Genomic DNA, 27,713 nt, shown 5'->3' on the forward strand with positions numbered 1-27,713 from the left:
CTCACTGCTTGTTATAGTTGCTTAAATTATCTCATTTTGGTAGGTCATATGTATTTAGAAATTAATATACTTCTTTTAGATTTTCCAATTTAGTGGGATATTTTTAAGGTAAATCTAATGATATTCTGAATTACACTGGTATCTGTTATAACAGCTTTTCAGTTCTATTTTTTTTTTAACTTGTGTCTTTTTCTTTTGGTTAGTTTGGCTAAACATTTGTCAATGCATTTATATTCCCCAAGAACCAACTCTGTCTCATTGGTTCTTTAAATATTTTCTTCTCTTTCGTTAATCTCTGCCCTTATCATGATGATTTCTGTGTACTGATTTGGGGTTTGCTTTTTTTTCCAGAGCCCTAACCTATATCATTTATTTGAGACTGACTTTCCTAACATAAGCACTGGGATACTTTCAGTGGGTTCCCCAGGTCTGAGGATGTGCGTTTTCATTCTCAAATTCTACAAATTATTTCACTTTTGGTTTCTTTAAGGACTCATTAACTATTCAAAGTTTTATTGCTTCATCTCCATGAGTTTGTGGGGTTTTTTTTAGTACTTCTCTTGGTATATATTTGGAATCTTATTTCATTTCAATTAGATAAGATACAAAGAATTATTTCCACTTTCCTCTATCTGTTGATACTTGTCTTGTACCCTAATATGTGCTCTACACTGGAGAAAGCTGCATGGGCTGCTATAAATATGTTTGGGGGCCGTGTCCTGTAGCCGGCTGCTGAGTCTGTTTGCTCTATGACATCACCCAATTAGTATATTTCTATTTATTTGCTGTTGGGAAGAACTGCCTGTCAGCTGGTGAGAGTGGAGTGCCAAAATCACCCACTACTGTTGCAATAAGGTAATACTCTCTGGCTACATGTCTAATTGTATGTGTTTTCTGTCTACACAGTATTCTCTATGAATTATGTCTATGCAGATCTCAGCTAACAGAGTTAGAACTGAGAGGAAATAAGATAAATGAGTAGGTCAGCTCAGTACTGAGGTGGGTAAAATAGCTAAATGGTGAAAGTGGAGCATGGCTAGGACCCTCAGAGAGTTTTAGGAATTGTTAAAGCTATAGAAGGCTTTAATTAAGAAGCCAAAAGAAACAGGGATGAGAGAATTAAGATGTAATAAGGGTTTTATATGAGATGTGATTGAGGAATAGAACTAGGTGTAGTAAAAACAACACCCAAGACCTAACTGAGCAATACACAAACAAAAGCAGAGCCATCAGGAGACCATATGCCAGAGTGGGAACTAAGTAAAGGAACAAAACACCCTGGAAGTGAACTGCTCACCCAGCTGTGCTGAGCTGAGCGGCCAGCCCTCAGATCCCTCTGACACCGCCTGGATTAATCCCCCACCACAGAGAAAGTTTAAGGTAGCTTGATCAGAGCCAGGGCATGCACAGTAGGCACACACTATTTCTGCACTACAGACTTCAGAAAAACATGAGAATACAATGACCGGATGATTCTGCACCTCTCCAATGCTAAACGATGCTTTGGTTGAAGACCATGGAGCACGTCTGACGTCACAAAGTCGGGCACTCGGGATGCTTCAGCCTTTTCAGACAAGGACCCTTCCAAGTGACACCAAAACGACCCAAAGTGACAGGGACTAGAGGTTCTTGGGATTTAGCCATTTCTTTGAAAATGATCTCAAAACTAGGAGGCTGATGTCCTTTGCTTTTTACAAGGTTAAGATGAGCATCTTAGGCGGCTCAGGGGACAAAAGGCACTGCCACGCCTGATGACTCCAATTTGAGGGCTGGGGTCGACATGGGAGAGAGAACAAAGAGAACCAACTCCTGCATGTTATTCTGTGACCTCCACATATGCGTAAGCAACACAAGATCAGTGTTGTTCAGCCAGGATTTCCATTCTCCTCTGCCTCTGAAGCACTCATCCTTGCCTCCCCCAACCTACTCAGCCACAGAGCACAAGGTCCTCAGCCCGAGCCTGCCCAACAGCTGTATGCAGAGACTGACTTTCCCCAGCGACGGCGCTTGGTCACATCCTCCACATGAGCAGTTTCTGCAAACACAGGGTAGTAAAGGAGGAAGCAGATACAAGATTTTTTTTATTCAAAATAATTTAAATATTGTGAAAACCTGGCTTGACATGTACGTATTGTTTAAGATGAATCAATGATAAACATAATACTTTTCTCTAGTTAAACCACCTTTCCCATAAAGCAATATTACAGACATGTTTACTCTCCCTCTTGCAATGACTAACCCAGGGAACCCCGTGGCTCCAGGCTGTAAGTCCCATCTCTAGCCTTAGACCCACAAATTCTCAGAACCACATCAGTGAGATGCTGACAGAGAATGCTAGCAAGGCCCTACTGATCTGAGGCCCAGTGGACATTTGCGTTCTTATCCTCCACGCTGGCCACCATGTCTTCAATGGCTCTCCAGTCAAGCTTGCTGAGGATGCTGCCAGTGCTCTCAGAAACGCTGTCCACGCCACCCACCAAGAAAGACAAATCAGGTTCTTCCTCTTCAGTGGGCGACACGTCCTGTGGAGTTGGAAGGACAGTGGTAAAGGGAGCTGCCAAGCAGGTCTGCACTGACAAGGCGCAAACACAACTGTGGGCCTCAGATCTGACGACAGTCAAGATGAGCTCTGATAGCCTGCAGTACAGTAATCTGTTCTTTTTAATTTATTTATTATGTATATAGAGTTCTGGAGACCAGATCTCATTATAGATGGGTGTGAGCCATCATGTGGTTGGTGGGAATTGAACTCAGGACCTCCGGAACAGCAGTCAGTTCTCTTAACCTCTAAGCCATCTCTCCATCCCCAGTAATCTGTTCTTTACTGTTCTAATTAAAAAGAAAGAATCCTTGCTGGGCGGTGATGGCGCACGCCTTTAATTCCAGCACTTGGGAGGCTGAGGCAGGCAGATCTCTTTAAGTTCGCGGCCAGCCTATTCTATAAGAGCTATTTCCAGGACAAGCTCCAAAGCTACAGAGAAACCCTGTCTTGAAACAAACACACACACACAAAACAAAAAAAATAATTCTGATAGCTAAATGGGAGAACAGAGTTTGAAACCCTAGGAGATGGGCATACCTACAATTCCAGCACTCTAGAAGTGGAGGATCAGGAGTTCAAGGATATCTTCAACTTTACATGAAGTTGGAACCAAGTCTGGACTTTTCAAAGGGCCTGGAGGGTGTAGACTCCAGGGCCAGAGATGGCTCCACAGCTCAGCGTGTCTACCTCAAGGACGAGGACCTGTACTCAGATCCCAGCCCATGGAGGAAAGCTGCATGCACTGCATGCACTCTTAACCCAGCAGAGAAAGGCTGACCAGAGACTCGCTAGCCTGCCAATACAGCAGAGCCACCCTCTCAGGGGAACAGAGTGGTGGCTTGTGCATGTGTACCGCACACACACCAAACAAACTCAGATACACACAAACACACATACAACTAGGAAGAAACAAAAGGTGTATGGGGTATCTAACATAGGAGGAAAACGAAAAGATTCCCTGAAATAGTGATAGGTCAGAGGTAACAGACATACAGAAGGTCTAGACAGCCAGCAAAAACAGCAACAGAGGGACCGAGATACTTACTTTGGGAGAGGGAGGAAGGCACTAGAAGATGTTGAAAATTTATCATTGGGTTCAAAGAAAATGAAAAATAAAACAAACACAAACCAGTAGAAACTACATGAGGTCCTATCTCAAACAAAACACACATACGTACATATGTAAATACATACACACAATGAAGGGAAGAAAGAAAAATGAGACAGATGATTTCAAAATGACCAAAGTAATCATTTTCAAATCTTACAAAAAAGCAGGAACACGGAAGAACTCTGGGCAGCACTCACCTGTAGCAGGGGCCTGTCGTGAAGAATCCTGTGGATTTCTGAAGGCAGAGTCCAGGGACTCACTACCGTCTCTTCTCTCTCATACTCCATGTATCCCTGCTCCACTGGAGGAGGCACCCCAACAGCCCCATGGCTTTTCGTATGCTGCAGGCTCCAACATGGAGTATTAGAACCTTTAAAGGGAAAATGAAACACACAGGAACTAACCAATTCATTCAAATAATGTACTGATTGTGACCTTATTGTTAAGGCCAAACCAGGTACCTAGTGAAGATTCAATCCACAGGGCTTGCAACAATGTGACACAAATACCAGTTCTTACCACATCTTCTGATTTGAAAGTAATGGTGATTTCACCTCTAGAGCAAGAATGCCTGTCTCAAAACAACAGAAGAAAAGAAGGAAGGAAAGAAGGTACCAAGTGGAGAGTCAACATCCTAACCATGAGGGCGGGAAGGTGGGAGGCCCGGCCAGTCCTTCAAGTGCTCAGGATACAAGCAGAGGTCAACACAGGCGACTGCAAACACCTGCCCACCCCATGCCAACCTCTGGTACAATTAATTCTTGTCTAGACATAACTGTCTTGTTTGATGAAATCAACATAATTATTGACACCTAGAAAGACATACAAGCGGTGTCTCCACTGACTTGAGTACCAGCTGCCTTTAACCTTGATGACCCTGTAGTTCTCTTTGGACCATGACTTTCCTTTGGACTTACTCGGCCTATCCAATCTTGAGGTAAAGTCCAACATGCATTTTGTGTAACTCTGTGTAAAAAAAATTTCAAAGTAGGGTTTTCTTACCTCCAGTGTGGACAAAGCTTTATTTTTGATAAATTTTACATTGATTATGGAAATACACACACATGGTAAAATGGGTATTATGTTGTAATAAATTAACATTTCCACCAGGTAACAGTTAACCATTCAGCAACACTCCTGAACACAACACACTATTAACTGCCCTAGGGCTTTTCTCAACTTTCTGGGGGGTATATGTCTACACATTTGCTACTTTGTGTCCTAGAGCCCACATTTCCTCCAGGTCCCCTTTGCTACTTTGTGTCCTCCGTCCTAGAGCCCACATTTCCCTCTTTCCTCTGATGACTGTGTCATTGTCCAGTTTGTTTTGAGAACCCACGTGTAAAAGAGACCCTGTAATCACTTTTGCTCTCTGTGTGGTTAATTTTCCTTAGCACAAATGTCTCCTGGTGTAGACACAGTGTAGCAAAAGGCAACTCTGGTGCAGCCTGCTCAGTATGTTGCCTAGACTGGTCTTGAACTCCTGGCTCAAGTGATCCTCTTGCCTTAACCTCCCACTAGGTGGGACTTCATGTGTGCTTCACCAGGAGAGCTCAAGTAGTCTAAAGCACACTATAGAATCAAGGATAGCCTTGAACTCTTGATCCTTCCATTTCCTATCTCCAAGTACTAGGACTCTGGGACTCTGCATGTATGCTTACATGCTCACCAGGTGTGAGAGTTAATAGACCTGAAGGCCCAAAATAGGTACAGAGTTTGGAAGATCCTAAAACCTAGTTTGAAACAAAGACAATGGCCAGGCATTTGGTGGTAGCATACGCATACACAGATATACATATATACACACATATATGCTATAATACTTTCCTGTTTAATAATATTAAAAAAATCTGTTTTCATATGTTTAAACAGCTGAGTTTAACTTCCTAGTTGGCTATTCAAGCATTTCATTGGCTCCATGGAGGGGAATGCAAAGATGAGGAAGAAAGTGCTGCTACAGTCAGTCAGTTGTGGACTTTCACGGTCTCTATCAGACTAACTACAGCCTCTTCATAGCAACTGTGCAAGTATTAGCTTCCATTCATAATGAGGATATAAACTTAAAATTGAACATGTCACATTAGAATCCCTAAAGGATTACAATTCGGGATGCCTAAGCCACATGCAATGGCATCTGTCTATAACCCTAGCTCTTTAAAAGACTGAACTTGAGGTCTCTCTGAGATATATAGCAAGACTCAATCCTTTTTTTAAAATTTATTTATTATGTATACAGTATACCACCTGCATATATCCCTATAAGTCAGAAGAGGGCACTAGATCTCATTACAGATGTTTGTGAGCCACCATGTGGTTGCTGGGAATTGAACTCAGGACCTCTGGAAGAACAGCCAGTGCTCTTAATCTCTGAGCCATCTCTCCAGTCTGTCTTAAATGAATAAAGATGTCTTTAAAGACACTCAGGGTGTAAAGGATGATTTCCACTACGGAAGAGAGTACAAAAAGGCTGGGAAACCAGCTGTAACAGAAGCAGGGAAGTTTTTGAAGGTGGCTGGGGCTGTGGAGAAGGTTTGGAAGTCTGTATGGGTGTGAGCGACTGCAGGTGACAGCAATGGCTCACAATGGGACCAATATAAAGACAGTTTTTCCATGGACTCCAAGAAGCCACGATGTAGGAATGGCGGCTCAGGTCAGTAATCTTAGCACCTGGGACAGTGAAGCAGGAGAACTAGCATTGCAAAGCAACAGAGCAAACTCCTGGGATAAATAAAAGCTGCTCAATGCCACTGGAGTTTCTTCTAATAAAATAACTTTGGAGACCCCAAGAACACAGTCAAATCACAAAAGAAAAGGGAGCTTCAAATCTTACCTCGCCGCCGCCGAGATGAGCCTTGGAGCTGCCCCAAGGCTTTCCCCTTTTGGGGATGACTGGACATGTGTCTGCCTTCACCAGGCCGGTTTATTAGGAAAGTCTGCCCATGTGGATTCTCTCTAAAGGAGAATCACTTGATTATTAAAAACTCAACGCTGCTTATGCTGTGCTGCAGTGTTACCTCAGACATCAAACACATTATTCTTCGAAAAATTTAAATTTTGACAAGCAAAGTTTTAATAATATAAAAGATATACCCATTTCAATTTCTCAATATATGTGGCAGTTTGAAGAAAAATTCTTAGGTGCCTTTGATATTCTCAATAAGAACTATATAAATCACTAACATATATTTACACCTGTCTCTATTTAATAAACTTTTTTTTTTTTTGGTTTTTCGAGACAGCGTTTCTCTGTGGTTTTGGAGCCTTTCCTGGAACTAGCTCTTGTAGACCAGGCTGGTCTCGAACTCACAGAGATCCGCCTGCCTCTGCCTCCCAAGTGCTGGGATTAAAGGCGTGCGCCACCACCGCCCGGCTTATTTAATAAACTTTTGCCTACTGGATTGCAAGGGTTAATTTATGGAGAGCTCTGCTGAGCTGCAGCTGGATGGGCATGACTAGACAGGGGGAGGGTAAGGGGTGGCTGCTCCTGCCTGGATGATAATGGCAGGCGGGGAGGAGAGAAAGTAAGAGGCAAATTCCAGAAGAGACAAACACCCTATTCCAGGTATTCCAAAATGCTTTGTCATAGCTTACTTAGAAATTTAACACAATTTTTGCCTTTTCCTTGGTTATTCTATAAATTTATAAGAGTTCATAATTATGGCGCTAATTTTTTCATTTTATATTATATATATTTATATTATAACTTGAGGTAGCAAAGATGAAGAAGGGGCGTGGCTAGGTGGGCAGAGTGCACAAGGTCCAGCACTGCATAAGCAGGGTGTGTTGTGCACACCTGTAATCCTCAAGAAGTAGTGGCTGGAGGAAGAGACGCTCAAGGTCAACCTGGGATACAGGAGGCCCTCTCTGAAAGCAAGCAACTCCCAATGCTATGGTAGGTTCTGAGATTATTTTGCCAGGTGACAGGCCAAACTTGTCTTACCTCCTTGGAGAAGAGCAATGTTGCTGTCTGCAGTGCTGAGCAGTGGGGGATCTGCCAGGTAAGGGTTTCCCTTCAGGTGCTGTTAGCTGCACTGAGTCAGACAGCAGCTCATTCATCAAGCAGTATGCCTGTGAGAGCCGCTGACTATAGTGGTCAGACAGTAGCAATCTGTATTTAGAAACCAAATGTCACTTTCCTGTTCCTTTCTAGAGTGAGCACACGCTCTACAAATCCTTCTACCTTCTCAGACTTCTCCTAGTCACTGGACAGCAAAGTGGATGACTAGAGCCCCGTGGAGGAGGGCGCTGCAGGCTCACTGTATAATTGCTGCGTTTGGGAGATGGAAGAAGAAAGATGGCTACTTTAGGCCAACCTGGGAACATACTGACATCCTGGCTCAAAGAGCCAGCACGATGATGATAAAGGTGCTTGTGGTTCGGCATCTGAGGTATTTCAGACACATACAGATGAATCCAGGTTGGTATAGGAGGGCAGCAGAAATAAGAGTGAATACACAAGAAAGGTTTGAAAGCAAATTCCTAAGCAGCTTTTCTTTTCATAAAGGGGTCCCCCCTTGACGTTCTGTTACTAACAGGAAGCTATTATGTAATCCCCAAGGTGCAAGCAAGCTAGAGAGCATGTTGAGGGTACCAGCTCCAGACTTACCTATCTTTTTCATGTTTCATCTTTTGTCTTTGCCTGATCTGCCTTGAAGTCATATAAAACTGCACAGAAAAAATACCCAGTTAGTTCATTATTGTTCAGTCCAAACAATTAAAGCACTAGACATTCTTCTGACATTTACAAAGGTGCAAAACACCAGAAGGTTTTCTCTCTTAGTGTAAAATGTAACCTTAGATTAAAACACCATGAACTCAGCTTAGGTGGCTGAGGCAAGAGGATCATGAATTTCACGTTATCCTGAACTAAAAGAGAGACCTTGTCTCTAAAAACCTAGTGCAATGAGTTCATTATGACTATTTTTCAAATTTTATGCATTTGGACCAGTGAGATGGCACAGCAAGGAAAGTTACCTCCTGCCCAAATCTGAAGACCCAAGTTTGTTCCTGGGACCCTCTGATGGAGAGAGAAAACCTTTACAGCTAGTTTACTCTAAATTTACATAATTCTCTGTTTGGGTTTTGTATCTGACTGACAGTGAAGGTGATGTTAGAGCCTATCCCATAGTGGGAGAGAGAACACATACATGCACAGGTACATCCCTGTACATGTCAAGATTCTGATTATGTACTTGAATACTTGAAAATTCACTAAGAAAGTGTTGGTAGGTTGGAGAGGGCTCAGTGTTAAGAGCATTGACTGCTCTTCCAGAAAATCCAGGTGTGGCTATTCCCAGCACCCACATGGCAGCTTTCAACTATCAATAACTCCAGGTCTAGAGGATACAAAGCCCTCTTCTGGCCTCCATGGGCACAAGGCATGCTCACGATACACAATACACAGACATACATGCAGGCAAAATGGTCACACACAAACTAATTTAAAACAGAAAGTGCTACATTACAGCTGCAGGTTTCCCCCCAGAGTCAGTAAGGCACACACTTTATTTGTAAGTGTCTGTGTATGGATATGTGCACATCATGGAATGTGTATGGAGATTCTATCCACCATGTAGGTTCTTGAGAGCAAATTCAAAGTGTCAGAAAATACCTTTGTCATACTGCTGACCCAAATCACAAACTCTTTTAGGTAAGAGTTTCACTGACTTTTGCCGCATGTGGTTTAAATATGACAACCTTATCTTAAAAATTCACTTACACAATGTAATATTTTTATAATGATCCTTTTAAAATCTTATATTTTATTTAGGATTATAAAGGAATAGACTATACACTCCAATACTCTACACCCTAAGTCCACACGTTGCTTCACAGTGATAGGATTACCAAGGCAATACTAGTTGTTTCCCTCTGAAGCTCCTAAGTTGGTGAAGTGTTAGGGGTTGAGCCCACTTATTCTTGAAACAAAAAGTTCTCCTGGATCTAGACACAAGAACTTTGAGTACTCAAGATTCTATAAACTAACACTGTCTAAAGACAGCAGAAACTATCCCTGCAACATACACTGTTCTTTGTAACACATGAGTCTTATTTTTTTCAGTGATGAGGATTGATTGAGCTGAGACTCAAGCACGTTAGGCTCTGCCTCTGAGTTATGTACCTATCCATATTATATCTTATTCCGAGGCAGGGCCTCACTAAGTTGCTTAGTCTGAGTTTGAACCTACGTGATATCCTAAGGGAGGCCTTGAACTTGAAATCTTTCTGCCTTAGCCTCCCAGGTAGCTAGCTATACTCCTGGCTTATGCCACCAGCCTAGAGACCCTTCTTTTAATTCTGTCTCCATGAATGAACCATTTATTTTCAGCTTGGCTCCTTGAATGCATTTAGCATTCTGAGCAACTTAATAAATTGCTATCTCCAGAGTAAAAATAATAATATTATTTGTAGAGCTGGATGTAGTAAGCATATTAAAAGCAACACTTTTAGTCCCAGCACTCGGGAGACAGAGGCAGGAAGATCTCTGTGAGTTTGAGGCCAGCCTGGGCTACATACAGAGTTCTAGACTAGTTATGGACCAGGGCTCAAAAACATTCTTTGTAGGTAGCTTACATCTATAAAATCAAGTTTAAAGAATACCTATTATGTATATTTGTGTGAATGGGCACACAGGGATGTAGAGGAGTCCAGAAAGAGAAGGGTGTTGTGTCCCCTAGACTGGGTTACAGGGGATTGTGATCTGCCTGACAACCAAACTTGAGTTCTCTACAAGAACAGAAAATAGACTAATCATTGACCCATTCTCCAGCCTCCCAAACTAAGCTTCAAAAATGTCTTTAGTATGTACATGCCTGTTTCATCTACCAATGAGTTTCATTGAAAATGAAAGAAACAATTCCAACTGGTCACCCATTCAACCTCCTTGTCTGTTTAAAATGACAGAGCCTTAATTAGCCTGATAGAGAAAACATATTTAGATTCATTAAATAGAGCAGTTTGCACAATAGCCTGACACACTTTGTTCAGATAACTAACATTTGCTCAATAAAAAAGGCATCCAAATTACATTAATCTTTTCCTTGAACGTCTGTCAGGAAAAACCTGTACATACCCAGTGAGAACGCCTTTCCTGGGGTACTACAGACTTACTGGGCTGTTTCTGGGGCAGAAAGGGTTGCGCTCCTGTCCCCTCTTTTCTGCCAGCTGACTTAAGTATTCTGCCATTCTCTCTTTTCGCTTTCTTTTCATCCAGATTTTAATCTCTCTTCTCTCCTTCTCAGTTCTTTGGGGGCATCTGCCAGAAGGATGCTGAATCCTGAAAAATAAGCAAGAAGAAACCTATCCAATGCTGCTGCTCTGGACGGAAGGCACCGCACTACACACTCAAGTCAGCCCTCTCTGCTGTGCTCTCAGAAAGGTCAGCAACAGTCAAGTATGGTGGGAAGCAGAGGCATGTGAGTTTCTAGAAGTTGAAGCCAGCGTGGTTTACATAATGAGTTCCAGACTAGCCAAAGCTACGTAGTGAGACCGTGCCCCCTCCCCCCCACCAAAGAAAAAGAAAGAAAATTATAAGAATGCCCTTAGCAAATGTGCACCCTGGTGCCTCACTGTAAATCGCATCTTGGCATCTGCTTTTCAGAGGACTCAAAGTTCATGTGCCAGTGGCTTCTATTTTAAGTCACTGTTCTGCAGGGACACCTCATTAGTCCTCTGAAATACAGATCAGGTCTGGACTTGCTCACACTGCCTTAGTAAACTGTCTTTCCTCCCTTGAGCTCCCACAGCACAATTGACACAACTCTGTACTATAATTTCAAATTCTATCTTTAATTTAGTAGACCATTGACAAGATGTTCATAACATACTCATTAACTTTAGGGGATAAAAGGACAACTGAAGGCAATTAAGTTGGGGTTTATTCTCTTAACAGAGGGTTAAAAAAAAAAATATATATATATATATATACATATATATATATATATATATATATACACATATCCTACAGAGGAAGTCTTTTTGTAGGGTGTTTTAGTTGGGGTTTCTATTTCTGTGAAGAGACACCACAAACATGGCAGCTCATATAAGGAAAACATTTAATTGGGGTGGCTTGCTTGCGGTTCAGTCCATATCAACATGATGGGGAGCATGGCGGCATGTAGGCTGACAGGGTGCTGGCTACATCTTGATCAGAAGGCACCAGGAAGCGGACTGTGACACTGGGGGTAGCTTGAGCATAAGAGACCTCAACGTCTATCCCTACAGTGACACATTTCCTCCATCAAGACTATACCTCCTAAATAGTGCCATCCTTTTGGGGGCCATTTTCTTTCAAACCACCACATAGGGGCTGGAAAAATGGCTTCATGGTTAAGAGCATATACTGTTCATGCAGAGGACCCAAATTTGATGTGCGGCACCCAGATCAGGAGGTTCACAGCCATCTGTAACTCTAAATACAGAGGGACTTGAAGGCTCTGGGCACCTGCATGCACACATCTATATATGCTACCCCTGACTCAGATGCACACACATGTACATACCCTACCCCTGAGTCAAATACACATAATTTTTTATTGTTTTTATTGAGCTATACATTTTTCTTCCCCTCCCTTCATCTCCACACACATAATTTTAAAAATTTAGAAATACAGTCTCTTTGTGCTGTTTTCTGGTACCACCTTTTTGAGTTTGATTTTCAATAAGTTAATAATGAAATTTAATTGAACTAGGAAATTCAGTTAAATTCTACTTTGTGATAAAGTCTCTCTATGTAGACCAGACTAACCCCAAACTGGACATCCTCCTGTCTCTACTTCCCTGGTTTTATATGTCATCATACCTGACAGGCTTGCCTATTTTATATAACTAAATCTAGGTGTATACAAAATTAAGAAAAACATGGATGGAATAGTCAGCTTTGATTCCATACAGGAAAGACTGAGAGGAAATACACTTTAATGTTTTGCGGAAATGCTGCTATGCTTCTCTGGGTTAATCATTAATAACGTCTACTAGGAAACAGACCTCATGGTATGTTTATCCCAGTGAGTCCAGGGGAAAGCTCCAGAACAGACATACTGAGTTACATACAACAGTGAGCATGCTGTTAGAGAAGACACCACACAAGCATCTATTCTAAGTTTCAAATCAAATTTACTATCATTAAGCTAAATTAAAATGTAGCAAATTTTAAATATTTTTGAACCTGCATTATTTTAAGTGGATTAGATCCTTCTGAAGCTGGGATTTAATTCAATGGTAGAGTGTGTACTTAGTACCAGCAAGGCCCTGAGATCTTGTCTCAAACGCATACAGGACCCAGGGTCCCATGCCTAGCATGCACACACTTTCAATGATTACCTGGATATACTTCTAGCTTGTTTTTCTGTTAAGCCAAGCTCTTCACTGGAAACTCCACTCTTGGTTATAAGGTCATCGATGATGTCAGCAATATCAGTCAATCCAGTCACCTGGAGTTGATCTTCTGAAACACTTGCAAATAAAATTTCAGGAATAAAAGTTTGTTATCTATGATTTAATCACATTAAGCAGAAATGAGTATGTAACACTTTTTCTAGAACATAAATGAGGGACACCTAGTCTTCTATTTCTAAATTCTGGGATCACTCAGCAGAAAAGCCTAGTTATCAACGACTTCACAGAAAACTAGCTCTAAGCCCAAATAAAACATTTTTAAACAGTTCATCCGAAATAGTTCCAGACTTTAAGAAAGAAGCAAAATGGGCTGGAGAGATGGGTCAGTGGTAAGGGCACCCACAGTAACTACAGCAGTTCCTTGGGATCCAATGCCTCTGGCCTCAGCAGGCATCTGCACTCAACTCCACATACCCACAGACACATATTAAAACAAAACTTGGGCTGCAAAGATGGCTCAGCAGTTAAGAGCACTGGCTGCTCTTACAGAGAACCTGGGTTCAAGTCCCAGCAGCCACATGGTGGCTCACAACTATCTGCAACTCCAATTCTGGGGGATCTGATGCCTTCTTTGGGCACCTGGCACACAACTGGTACATAGACACACATGCAGGCAAAACACACACATAATTAAAAAAAATGTTTTTTAAGCAAAACTCCAATATACCCTTACTTAGCTTCCTCAAATGTGATCATCTGAAATAATCTTATATCAACCAGAACTGGGGAATTGACCTATTATTAACTAATTTACAGATAATATCATATTTTTCTAATGGTTCCACTACTGTTCTTTTTCTGCACAGAATCCATTTTGGTATTATAAATTTGCTGTCATGACATCTGTCTTCTCAAATCCAAAACAATTTCTACTTTTGTAGTTTTCATAACTTTGATGCTTTTGAGAAATCTTAGCTGGTCATTTTATAAAGTTTTCTTTGGTATGCCTCTATTCTACTCATGATCAAAATCATGCCATGTTTTGGTAAGAATGTCATGTCATAATAGAAATGCCATGCTCATACAAAGGCACATGGTATTGCTGTATTTTATTACAAGGAGCTATATAGGTCATTAAACGTTTTTTTCCCATGTGGGTGCTGGAACAAGAGTTCTCTGGAAGAATAGTCTGTGCTCTTAACCACTGAGCCATCTCTCCAGCCCTGGAGCTATAGGTCTTAACTGCTGTAGCTTACTTAACACATAACCTAAGGATGCAGCTAATGCAATCTAATTACTATTACATTCCAATTACCTAATTCTAAAACACCAAAAACCATGATGCAGCACTCTCCAGTTTCCTAAAGTACTCATCAGGAATGGAAATTTCTAAGACTTCTTTAAACTACAAAAAGTGTAATATAGCCAGGCAGTGGTGGCACATGCCTTTAATCCCAGCACTAAGAAGGAAGAGGTAGGTGGATCTCTGAGTTCAAGGCCAACCTGGTCTAGAGAGTGAGTTCCAGAACAGCCAAAGCTACACAGACAAACCAAACCCTGACACAAAACAAAAAAAGTATAAAAGTTCACATTCACAGAAGCATTAAAATTTCCATAACACATATTAACATACAAATTTTAACACACAAATTTAAAATCATGAAGTCTTAAAGATTCACCTTTCAAATAATTCATTGCCGTTATTCACACCTTAAAAGAAAGAAACATTGTTAATGAAAAGATTTAGGTTAATGATGAAAAATACTGCATGAAAAATTGTTCAATAAAAATACCTTTAAAATCTTTGGTCAGTATTTTCATGTGTGTTTGTAGAGACTGACGTCAAGTGCCTTCTATCACTCTCTCCCTCTGAGACAAGGTCTCTCGCTGAAGCTGGCTGATTTGACTATGCAGAGCAAGCAAGTCCCAGGGACACTCTCATCTGTCTCCAGCAGAGCTGAGCACAGCTCTTAATGTGGCGAGCACAGATCCAAACTACCATGCTTGCACAGCAAGCCCTAGACCAACTGAACCATGGCCAATTCGTTTTAAATTTCAATTATTAATCAGAGATTTATAAAAACCTGCATGTATGTCTGTGTGAAGGTCCCAGGTCCTCTGGAAGAGCAGCCAGTGATCTTAAACACGGAGCCATCTATCCAGCCCCATAAAGAGCACTTTAAAGTTACGCTAACCCTGTTTTTGGAACTCTTCCTCTGGGCTGCCTTCAGAGCTAACTCGGCAGTTAGCCAGGATAAGTCTCCATTCACATGGGAAACAGTCACACTCAGCTTGGCGTCTTCCTGCACAAGAAGAGTCTCTAGGAATCTTATGGCTGTTTCCAAAATTAAAATCCAGCCTCAATCAACTACTTGCCAGTAACGTTTTAAAAAAGAGATGGAGGTTGTAGAGGAGAAAAGACGACAAAAGCACGGCAATGACACAGACACTTTCCGAAAAGCCAGCCTGGAGGGAAGGAGAGTCCTACTTACGGCATCAAAATTCTTCTTTTGTTTTTAAAAAGTATTTCTTTTCAAGCCTACAAATCATCTATTAAATACTAGGGGAAAACACTTCAATTTATTCATGTTACCAGGGTTACACAAGAAATGTTATGCGTATCGTTCATATGACTAAATGTGCCCCTCAGGACCCAAAAATGGCACTTGTAATAACAATGCATCTCCAAATGAAATCAACACAAACAGCAGCACTAACCCTTTCTAAACCTCAGCCTCAGCTCTGGAATGAGAATGATGAAGTTCTACCTCAGTCAACCTTAAAAAGGGCCCACGCATGAAATACAGCAATGGACACAGCAGGGGCTCAACTAATAACCCACAGTACTGTTACAGATTAAATTTTAAAACTTCATTCACGGTTGAAGTGTATTTACTTCACACCTTCACAGCTGGACCCCTCCCAGGTGCAGTCACAGCAACACTCTAAAGAGCACAAGAGCATGGAGCCCTAAGAACTGAAGAGAGTACCAGGAGAAGTGACGCTCCAGTCCAAGTCCACGGAAGAGCCGAGAGCCGACCCTGCAGAAGGGCACGCGTGGGTTTTCTGGCTGGAATGATTTTCTGTCTCTGAAGTTTCCTCGGTATCGTTTTGATCACCCACATCCTCATGCGTCTGGAGACACACTAATCCAAGGCACAAGAAACACAAAGGAAAGTGTAGCAAGTGCTCATGCTTCCCCATGAAACACTCATGTGTTAGAAGCCCACAGTACATTCTGAAAGTTTTCTACAGTACAGGGAATTAATTTAATAAAAAATATAAAGTGGCCAGGCAGTGGTGGCACACGCCTTTAATCCCAGCACTCGGGAGGCAGAGGCAGGCGAATCTCTGAGCTCAAGGCCAGCCTGGACTACAGAGCTAGTTCTAGGACAGGCTCCAAAGATAGACAGAGAAACCCTATCTCGAAAAACCAACCAAACAAAAAACTATAAAAAATATAAAGTGAAAGAAGTAATTACATTTAAGAAAAGCTAAGAAAGCAAAGCAGAAACAGTCAGATTGAAAACAAGGAAGACAAAATGAAAGAATACTAATGAATACACACCACTGAGCCCTAAGATGAAGAAATCATGAAAGACTGAACACACACAGAAACCAAACAAAGGGGAAAACATAGCAGAGGCTGGTGAGATGGTTTAGCAGATAATATTTCCGCTGCCAAGCCTGACCTCAGTTTGACCTAGTGGAGGAGAACCAACCCCCTCAAGTTGTCCTGTGCCTTCCAGGCATGCACTGGCTTCCCAAGCAAATAAAACATGCAAGTTTAAACTATTAAATTAACAAGGTACAAGCAAACCTAACAGGCATTTTTAGAATAGAGGGAGAGAAAGGGAGATGGAACCAACACACACTTCCCAATGGTAAAACTTTAAACTGGAGAATCTATCGAGGTGTAAGAAATTCATCATACCTTGATATTGTATCAAAAAAGAAAAATGAATAAAAAGTAAATTTTTTAAAGTAACCAGTGATTTTAAGACATCAGTTAGACTAACAGCATATAGGCAGTGTAAACTCAGCAAATACTGGGAGAGTGTCTTTCAAATCACGAGGGAAACACTAGAATCGGAGAAGACATGAGAATTCTGCAGTCAGCTAAGTGATGACCTAAAAAAATCACAGTAAAGCTAAGCTATTTTCAAAGACAAGGATGATTTACCACTGACAGACTTGGAAAGAACTAATAATGGAAGGGGGAATGAAATCCTTAAGGAAACAGATAGAAGATGCACACATGTGGTACATACATATACATGTAGGAAAAGCACATGTATAATATAAAAAAATAAAAGAAAAATAAAACATTGGGAATAGTGTGGGGAGCAATGGCTTCAGCTTACATGAAAAAAAGTATTTCTAGCTCTTTTTTGAAGCCAGGCTTCAATACCAGCCCAGGTACCCAACACAAACCTTCTTCAGAAATGCTAACAGCTTTTGAAGCTAATGGTTTTTCAATTCCAGGGCCAGAAGACAATTCCATGTGATCTACGCGTCCAACCTACAGAAGAAAACACACATAGTAAAACAACTGCTGTAAATGTTATACTCTTTGATAATGTCAAAATATCATGAATATTTTACGTATATCTTAAGCATTTTAAATAATACGACAAAAATGGAAGAAACATGAAAAACTCTAGTCATGCGTTAACTGTCAGGGATCATGAAGAGCAGCAGGCTTTTACCATGTGCAGCCAAACTGACTCACAAGGACTAGGCAACAGCTTCATATGGCTCTGTAGCTGGGGAGAAAGTCAGCTACCATCCTGACAAAGTCTTCTACATCCAGATGTGAAAACGAGGCCCAGAGGGTAAGCGATTTCCGCAGTGACAGGAAACTCTGGTTCTTAAGCTTCCAAGCTAGTACTTGTTCACAGTGTCCTGCAAACTGTTCTATTAAACTCGGCAAGTGAAAGTGTTGGAAACCAGAGGTGAAGAAGGAAGGGGAAATAGCTACGGATACTTGAAAAAGTCCTAAAGAAACCTTTCATAAGCTTACTTAAGAATGTGTGGGTGGAGGGAGAGAGGGAGAGAGGGAGAGAGAGAGAGAGTGAGAGAGAGAGTGAGAGAGAGAGAGAGAGAATACACATATATGTATCTGGCTTTAAATTTGTATGACTGCTAGTTCAGAAGGCCATTTCAAGAGGGTCTTTGAAGAAAAGGCCGCCAAGGACTACTCTGATGCTCAAGGTTCATTTGGCCATGTCCAAGTTTGTGGTTAAAAAAAAAAAAAAAAAAAAAAACCATAAAACAACATTAGCTGCAAGGTGTTGGCACACACATCTGATCCCAGCACTCAGCAGGCAGAAGCAAGCAGATCTCTGAGTTCAAGGCCAGTCTGATCTACAAAATGAGTTCATGGACAACCAGGACTATGCAGAGAAACCCTGTCTCAAAATACAAAAACAAAACAACAACAACAAAAACAGAAAAACAAATCTTTGAGAGGAAAATGCCATTGACTGCAGAGATTTCAAGTCACATTCTGGTTTGCAGCTCACAGAGTTCCTTCCGTGCTGGAGCACGGGCTCCCCACATAAAAGCTTCTGGCAGTTGTTCTCAGCCGGGGTGATCTGAGTGTCATGTGACAATGTCAGGGAAACAATGGCTGATTGTTATTAGTTGGGTTCTGCTAGCAGCACCTAGTGAGTGAAGACCTGGATGCTGTAAATGTAGGAAGACAGAATTACCTGGAGCCCTGGGAGTGGGGCTCACTGGTAGAGCACTTGCCTAGTATGTGAATGACCTCAGAACCACAAAAGAAAGAAAAACAATTATCTTGCCCAGTGGTTCTCAACCTTCCTAATGTTGCAAAGCTTTAATACAGTTCTTCGTGTTGTGGTGACCCCAACCAAAACATTTTATTGCTACTTCCTAACTGTAATTTTGCTGTTATGAATCTTAATGTAAATATTTGTTTTCCAATGGTCTTAGGAGAACCCCATGAAAGGGTCATTTGACCCCCAAAAGGTCATAGCCCACAGGTTGAGAACTGCTGATCTAGCCTGTCAATAGTGCCGAGTTTAAAAATTCTAGCTTAAATTTTTCTCCATTATTTAACAAAGTCAGATATCTAAAATTATATCATATTGATCATACTTATTTAGTTAGGGGGCTTTACCCCAGTCCCCTGGCATCCATTTTTGGAATGTTGGGCAGAAAGTTCCATTTCAAAGCTCCCTCCCCTGGGAGTTGCCTCAGTCCAAACTCCACCTCCGAGAAAGCCTGCCAAATGGTGACCCCTCCCCAGGGAGGGTCAAGACCACGCCCACAGGCTATTTAAACTGCCCCCCCCCCGAAAATAAACACATGGTTTCCCCTTTTTCCTCTTTCCCTCTCTGTGTTTTCCTGGGGGCCACCTGGGAATGCTGGCAGCCATTAAACATGGGCATCTTCTAATCAGGTCTGATTTGGTCTGATTGGGATTATGTGTCGGGGGAGAGGTTTGGTCAGTTAAGAAAAAATACTTAACAATACTATGTATTTAATGACTGGGAGCCATCACCATAGGCACGAGCACACACACACACACACACACACACGCACGCACGCACACACACACACACACACACACACACACCAAAAGACAATAAACAAAACATTAGGAAATAAGAATAGATACCTTTTCCCAGTGTAGATTCAGTACTTCTGGTGCAGGGAAATTCTGCTCTATATTTTCCACAATGGTCTGCACTGTTAACAGTTGCTTGTCGATCTTCTGAAGCTTGGCAGTAAGATGATCTAACTTCTGAGCAGCTTGGTTTGGAATGCGACGAGCAGCAGGGCTTGGAGTGGGACGAGCAGCAGGGCTCGGTGTGGGACGAGCAGCAGGGCTCGGTGTGGGACGAGCAGCAGGGCTCGGTGTGGGACAAACAGCAGGGCTTGGAGTGGGACGAGCAGCAGGGCTTGGAGTGGGACGAGCAGCAGGGCTCGGTGTGGGACAAACAGCAGGGCTTGGAGTGGGATGAGCAGCAGGGCTCGGTGTGGGACGAGCAGCAGGGCTTGGAGTGGGACGAGCAGCAGGGCTTGGAGTGGGACGAGCAGCAGGGCTCGGTGTGGGACGAGCAGCAGGGCTCGGTGTGGAACAAGCAGCAGGGCTTGGAGTGGGACAAGCAGTAGGGACATCCTGTAGCAGGGTCCAAAGCAGAGATTGTTCTCCAGAGTCCAATTTTGAGCTCTGTTCCTTGAACTGGAAGTTTGGTTCTAGCAGATCTAACATTAATCAAAGAAAAACCAGCATTAATCTTACTTAAGGGAAAAGAAGATAAGGACAATCTCATTTAGGCCAACATGCCATTAGTTTCCAAATCTCTTATTAGTTAAGAAACTTACAAATTTATTTCACTTTCTGGATTGCTGAGATTTAAGCCTGTAGTGGATTATAGATCTAAACAATGTAGCACACATAGCAATCCCTTTGTACAAACTGCTACTGCATTAAAAAACAACTATTGAAAACCAACAGCATTACACAGTAAAAGCTAATTCAGTGTTGGCTACCATGCAGAATGTGAGCCAAGCAGAAAACATTGGAAGACCAACACATTGCTTCTCTTCTAGCTGGCTGCCTCTTCCCTGGTCCCCAGCTTAGGAAACACTACTATTCACCATGTTCCCCAAGTCACAGGCCTAAGAGTAAGCGAGGGTTGCTCTCCTTCATAGTCCAAAATGACATCAAGTATTGGCTCTCCCTCCTCCATGGCTCCATCCCTACACTGCTTTATTGGTGTGCTCAAAACACAGACCACAAATAACATCCTACTTTTCTCCTGTGTAGTCTATTTTCCACAATACCTAACTGGACAAATTAAAAACACAAATTTGATATTGTTACTTTCCCCCGCAAAACCTTTCCATGTGTCTCTAATGCCTTACCTTAACGGTCTAAATGTCTCAGTATGTCTAACAACGGCACAGCCTTCCCTCCACCGCCAAAGCTTCAGCTCTTGCTCCTGCTTTCAACAAATCCCAACTTTCCAAATCCAACAGGTGCCACAAAACTGCACTCCTGCAGTCAAGCCTCATCTGAGTGCACTTTCTCCCTTCATCTGAGTCCCTTTAACAACCACTGTTGGTGTCTCTACCCTCTCAAGGAGATTAGATGTTGTCCTGCTCAGTCACCCAGCCCGTGCGGCACTTCCAACCTGAATCTAATAATCCTAATTCCCGCCTTCCTTTCCCCACAGTCACTGCGCACAGGCTGACAACCTGCAGGTACTTTTTCCACTCCTAGTATCTGGTCCCTACATGTTTATGGAATGAGAAATCCATCAAAAACAGCTTATTTTGCCTATTGTACTTAGCTCATAGGAATTTTATGAAGATCAAATTATACAACAAAATCTCTGAAAGATGAGTTTTTTGAGTTTCTGGTCCTAGTCCTGGCTAGCCTTCCCAGGAGAAGATGGTATGAGTGTTGACACTGTCTTACCCTGTTTTAGTTTGCTCTCACATTTCTTTATTATCTGACTATTGGTCCTGTTTCTCAGAAGCCTGAATCATCCTCAGGGAAGATCGGGTGTACAGTGATGTGGATCCCTGTGTGTGCTGTGAATGTGTTTGGTTAATGAATAAAGAAGCTGCTTAGGCCTATCACAGGGCAGAATTCAGTAAGGTGGGAATTCCAAGCAGAGATAGAGGAGAAAGTAGGCAGAGTCAGAGGGATGCCATGTAGCTGCTGGAGGAGACAGATGTTAGAACCTTACTGGTAGGCCACAACCTCATGGTGATGTATGGATTAATAGAGATGGATTAAGATATAAGAGCTAGCTAAAAAGACACCTAAGCTATTGGTCAAGCAGCGATTTAATTAATACAGCTTCTGTGTAATTATTTTGGGTCTGGACAGTCTGGAACAAAGAAGCAGTCTCCACCAACAGAGAGAGCTTGAAAAGGAATTCTAGACACACACACAAAAAAACAGTTTAGCGCAGCTTCTTGGTAGTTGCATTTTTTTTTTCTGGATGGGCTCTGTTTGCTGGCGGCAAGCAGGGGAGGTGCTGTAGCTCCTTTAAGAGAGGTCTTCCCGACTTATAATTGGCAGCAAAAACCATGTAGCTCCTTTAAAAAGGCTTCCTGGTTTGTGCTAGTTGTGTGAACAACTCTGACTCTTTTGGAATGTCTGGCTACGGAACATTTAAATGGGGTTTGTGAGCAGAGCGCTACAACTTACTTAATGGCAACACAGACCTGCTGTGTGCCTGAAAATGGGGCTGTGAGCATGGCTTGCAGAGATGGCACTGAACAGACCTCTGCCATGTTGGACTGGGCAGAGGCAAAAGGCAAAACAGAATTAGTCCTAGCCACGCGGCTTAGCATTTTAAGATGTGGTCCTGGTCAAAAAAGGATTACAGATATGCAATAAAGACAGAATCAGATGAAAAAAAAACCTCTAAATGGGTTACAGTGTTAGACAAATGTACATAGGCTAAGGGAAAGAAGAAAACAAGTATAGAAAAACTAAAACAAAGTCTTTAGAGATAGAGTCCAGGCAGTCATAGATTAAAGGAGTAAAAACAAATAAGCCACCTAAAGATGGAATAGACACAGAGAGTCTGGATTATGTATATTATTGTGTATTCTTTGAATTTTTTAACTATAGAGATATTTGATTCTAGGAGCTGATAAGCTAAACCAATATATATATTTCAAAGGTATCTTGACTTCAAAATTTGGGTCTAAAGATATGTTGCTTTGAAAAAGAGGTTCTGCTTTTGTTTCCACAGAAGATGAGAACCTGTGGATCCCATCCAGACTAAAGTGGTTTGATGGACCAAGACCACCCAAAAGGTCTCTGTAAAACCCTAAAATTACTTTCCCCAAAACAGCAGGAAGCAGTTTGGAGAGAACTATGCCCAAATTCCCAAGTATTGTTTATAAACATTTGTTTACATTTAAAGGGGGATATGCTATATAGAGAAGAATACTTTGCATTAATATGGATCTTGGTTTATTGATACAAATTTAAGGTCAATTTTGATATATGTATATTTCTGCTCTTGATTAAGGTATTGTGTTTGTGCAGCTCATTTAAAAATTTAATGTATAATTAAGAAATATAGGTTAAGCTGGGCCGTGGTGGCGCACGCCTTTAATCCCAGCACTTGGGAGGCAGAGGCAGGCGGATCTCTGTGAGTTCGAGACCAGCCTGGTCTACAAAGGGAGTTCCAGGACAGGCTCCAAAGCTACAGAGAAACTCTGTCTCGAAAAACCAAAAAAAAAAAAAAAAAAAAAAAAAAACCTAAGCAAGAAATATAGGTTAGTAGATAGTCATCTATAATAATCAAGCTAGTCATGTTAGGTTTTCTAGATATATAGAGATATATTTCAGATAGACAGGTATTCTTCAAACTTTTTAAAGACTAAGAGAATATGGCATTAAAATGTTTTAAGAGCTTATGACTTTTCAAGACAATGAGACATATGTGCTCCTGGCAGCACCAATCTACTTCAAGAGGATGATGGGCATCTAAGAAGCTCCTTATGGAGTTTGTTAGCCATTTGGGCAAGAAACTACTCTTGCCTAGACTGCTTGATGTTATGCTGTATGAACTGGACATGCAGGACACACAGAGAAATGACTGATGAACTTGCTTAAATGTGCAACAGTCCTTCAGGGTTCCTGCTTCATGAAAGAGTCTGCCAGACATTCTGCAGACATTTGTCTGTGTCTGCAGGACACAAACTGCCAATATAGGCAGAACTGTCTGAAATTTCCTGCTTCATGGAAAAAACTACCAGATACTATAGGCCTATAGGCTGAAGATGGATCCCCAATGTTACAGAAGAACTTAGGGTGACTGTCCAGGCAGTGAGCTGTCTCTGTCATTTCTAGAGTTTTTGAAGTTGCTTACAATGCACTTCCTGTTAACTTAGGTAATATTATATCCTTCTTTGGTCTTTGATGCAGTTGAAGAATAAATAGTTATAGTTTTCCTTAGTTAGGATAAAAGATAAAGCAGATATAAATATTGTAACTTTTGTAATTCTTGCTTGATATTTGTTTTGTTGCATGTAATCTTGCTATGCTAAAGTTAAAACCTTCCTTTTTACTTTGACAGAAAGGGGGAGGTGATGTGGGATTCTCCTCTGTGTGCTGTGAATGTGTTTGGTTAATATTTAAATAACGAAGCTACTTGGATCTATCACAGGGAAGAAGAGAGTAAGGCAGGAATTGCAAGCAGAGATAGAGGAGAAAGTAGACGGAGTCAAACAGACACCATGTGACTGCCAGAGGAGACAGATGTTGGAAACTTGTCAGTAGGCCACAACCTCATGGTGATGCACAGATTAGTAGAGATGGGCTGATTTAAGATGTAAGATTTAGCTAGAAGTATGCATAAGCTAATAATAGGCCAAGCAGTGTTGTAATTAATATAGTTTCTGAGTGATTATTTGGGTCTGGGTGGCCAGGAAACAAACGAGCAGTCTCCACTAACAATACAGTAGCAACCCAGAATCTTGGCATGTAAGAGGGGAAGCAGGCTGTCATATATGCTTATACATATACACAAGCATGAACAATTAGTTAAAAAAAAAAGAGGTCATAAATTTGCAAAGAAGGGTATATAAGAGTATTTGGAAGGAAAAAAGGGATAGGAAGTAAAATTATATAATTATATCTCAAAAGCAAAACAAACATCCCTGAGTTATTAGTTGGCTACCATGCCCATGTATTTACTAGGTGCTATTACAAATTTCCTGCACAAACACTTTCATCTGTGTATGACGGGCAGGACAACGAGTGTGTGTGCCACCATGTGAGTGTGGAGGTCAGAGGACAATTTTAGGGAGCTGGTTCTCTTCTATCATGGGACCTGGGACTGAATTTGGGTTATCAGGCTTAAGAGTGAAAGTGCTTTTACTTACTGGCCCTGAGTTTTCCTTCTTTTCAAAGATGAGAGCTCCTCCTTTTAAACATCAGAATACTAAAGGGCTCAGACAAGATGTTTATTTTCACCTTATTACCCAGGGAAAAATGTGCACAAGAGATATGAAGTCTTCTTGCAAACTACCGTGGGTCCCAGACTTACAGCCACGGCTGTACCTCACTTACATACCTTATCCCTTTCTCTTTCAAGTGCCTTAGAAATGACCAAGGAGCAACACTTCTAACGTAACAGGAATCGAGGGAGGGGGGCCATGCAGGACACGCTGGCTGCTTACCTCTGTCCTGCTGCCTATCTGACGGAATCACTAAGAGAATCCCCGGCTCCTTCACGTCCACAACATCTGCTTTCAAGTTTTTCCCATCCAGAGAAGATTCAGTCCCTTTTGCAGGTTCAGAAATTAAACCTAGATTAGAACATAAAAGAAGACAAACACTGATTGTAAATTTCCAGTCCAGGCAACTGAGAGGCTAAGGGAATATTTCTAAATGTCAACACAAGCATGGATCTAGGGATCTAGGAAATTTTGGGTGACGTAACAGGGCTAAATACATCTTAGTGTAGGAAAAAAATACCTTGACTCTCGAAAGCATGAGGGGGAACAGCATTGACAACTGAAGCTGCCATACAATGCAGCTCTGCAGACAATGGGCCCTCTGGAGGATGGCTCTGTGACTGGATAACATTGTCATCTGAAGGCTCTTCACTGGCAGGTAATCCCAATAGGTCCTCAGCTTCAATGTCAATCACATCTATGTACGTGTGTCTAGCCTGAGTTAAACACATAGTAACATTTATTTTTAATTTTAGATGACTACCAAACGGGTGGTGATGTTAGTTTGTCATCCTTCTTATTACTAACAAGCAAGCGTCTGCATGCCTAACTTGAAGAAAGCAGCAATATGTCTGAGCTTTCTAATTGGAGCAGTATAGGGCATAACAATTCAGACGCTTCTGTCCCTTCCTTCAGAGCTGTGCACATCTTTATACTTATTTTGCCTACAAAATGGGGTATTATATGGATGGCCACAGTAAGCCTGAGACAAGGTTATTATTAAAATTCAATGCAGACACCAAGGCTATTACCAAATGAGGTGGGGAAGGAGACAAAGGCTTCTCTGGTATTCCTGTGGGAAGTCTGACATTTAGACAGACATCTGGACTCAAGAGTTGAGGAACACTCAAAGGTTTATGGCCTGGAAATTAAAGAAAGAAAATTAAAAATGTTAAATATGTCTATAGTCATTAACTTTCTAAGAACAAGATTACAGCAAAACAATATAAAATGTGTATTTCTTATACAAGTTTCCTAGGTATAAATATAAAATCCAACCAATTCTAGTCTAAGAGTTGATTTTCTATAAGGAAATTTATAATCAAAGACAAAGGAGTACTCTTCTTTTATGAATAACACACATGGAAAATAAGGTATCTAAATTTTATAAAAAAGTTATAATTTCCTATTTCTATCTTAAATATAATTATTTTACTTAAGAGAAATATACATATCAGCTACATTTAAAAAACTTTCAATAGTTAAGTCATGCTTATTCTTAAACATTTTTTTAATTATATATATTTATGTATATATATATATATATATATATATTATGTATGCAGTATTCTGTCTGCTTGTATGCCTGCAGGCCAGAAGAGGGCACCAGACCTCATTACAGATGGTTGTGAGCCACCATGTGATTGCTGGGAATTGAACTCAGGACCTTTGGAAGAGCAGGCAGTGCTCTTAACCTCTGAGTCATCTCTCCAGCCCATTCTTAAACATTCTTATTCTTAAAATGGATTTTGGCTAATCACAGGCTCACTGTTAACTTTTATAGTTTCAACTGTTGGGGGCTGGAGAGATGGCTTAGCAGGTAAGAGCAAACACTGAACTGTTCATCCAGAGGAGTCAATTCCTAGCACCCACATGGCAGCTCACAACTGTCTGTAACTCCAGTTTCAGGGGATCTGACACCCTCATACAGACATACATGCAGGCAAAAGACCAATGCACATAAAATAAGAAAAAAAATCATTTTTTAAAGTTATAAATAAATAAATAAATCATTCTAACAGCTGGATTTTATAGTTATTTGCCTCTTATTCAACAATGAACAAAGAGGTCCCCCACTACCGAGGTAGCAGACAGCTGGACCCTGCTTTTGTGCTAGGCCTCAAATCTGCTTTCCTAGCACTTTATTTTTAATATTGCTTGACAATTCATATGTAAAATACAATTCATGACATATCGACTTTACTGAAAAACTGCTAATAAAGCTTGAATCTTAAATCACAGGTTAGCTTTAAGATCTGAGGGAAAAAACCAAAACCATTTAAATTGTCACCCTATCTCTATGAAGCCACTTGCTTGGGGAAACTGTTTTCTACGGGAGTAACTTTGGCTTTCGCACTATGCAGACATAGCTTTAATAAGTCAAACTTAATCTCAGAGAACAAAGAACTCACACCTGAGGTAGCAGAAACGACTTGTTGATTTTTACAACTTTCAGAACCAACTTCTTGGGAAGTACCTTCCTTATCTTGTAGTAAATTCAAATATATGAGGGGAAAAGAAAAAAGAAAAATTTCACAAACACAGGAAAATTAAATATATAAAAACAGATAGTTAGTGTATGGAAAAGGTGGTGGGGAAAATAGATTGCCAGCTTAATTAATATAATATGACCCTGGCTTAATTTCCCCCAACTCAAAGAAAAGAAGGGAGAAGAAAGAAAAAAAAATCCTAAAAACTATCTAACACATTAACACATCAGTGTACTCAACAACAGAAGCTCGTTAAATATTCCTTTGC

At 41.2% G+C, this 27,713-nt stretch overlaps 1 protein-coding gene across 6 annotated transcripts in view; it reads right to left on the reverse strand.

Moving 5' to 3' along the window:
- Positions 1–1,846: 1,846 nt before the first annotated feature.
- The window catches only part of Cplane1 (ciliogenesis and planar polarity effector complex subunit 1), a 91,849-nt gene continuing 65,982 nt past the window's right edge, over positions 1,847–27,713 (reverse strand). For 2 of the 6 annotated variants that reach the window (XM_057789468.1, XM_057789469.1), the window contains exons 39-53: positions 27,370–27,441; positions 25,988–26,097; positions 25,477–25,672; positions 25,179–25,307; positions 19,636–20,225; positions 17,424–17,511; positions 15,980–16,135; positions 14,669–14,699; positions 12,975–13,106; positions 10,764–10,929; positions 8,260–8,318; positions 7,594–7,761; positions 6,484–6,605; positions 3,851–4,023; positions 1,847–2,522 (exon numbers count right to left, since the gene is read on the reverse strand). In XM_057789468.1, coding sequence (XP_057645451.1) covers positions 2,346–2,522; positions 3,851–4,023; positions 6,484–6,605; positions 7,594–7,761; positions 8,260–8,318; positions 10,764–10,929; positions 12,975–13,106; positions 14,669–14,699; positions 15,980–16,135; positions 17,424–17,511; positions 19,636–20,225; positions 25,179–25,307; positions 25,477–25,672; positions 25,988–26,097; positions 27,370–27,441 — 2,369 coding nt within the window. In that variant the 3' untranslated portion in view covers positions 1,847–2,345. The remainder of the gene's footprint in view (positions 2,523–3,850; positions 4,024–6,483; positions 6,606–7,593; positions 7,762–8,259; positions 8,319–10,763; positions 10,930–12,974; positions 13,107–14,668; positions 14,700–15,979; positions 16,136–17,423; positions 17,512–19,635; positions 20,226–25,178; positions 25,308–25,476; positions 25,673–25,987; positions 26,098–27,369; positions 27,442–27,713) is intronic. The other 4 variants (XM_057789471.1, XM_057789467.1, XM_057789470.1 and 1 more) reach the window with 3 other exon arrangements.

Source organism: Chionomys nivalis, chromosome 15 (genome assembly GCF_950005125.1).
Source record: "Chionomys nivalis chromosome 15, mChiNiv1.1, whole genome shotgun sequence".
Classification (NCBI taxonomy): domain Eukaryota; kingdom Metazoa; phylum Chordata; class Mammalia; order Rodentia; family Cricetidae; genus Chionomys; species Chionomys nivalis.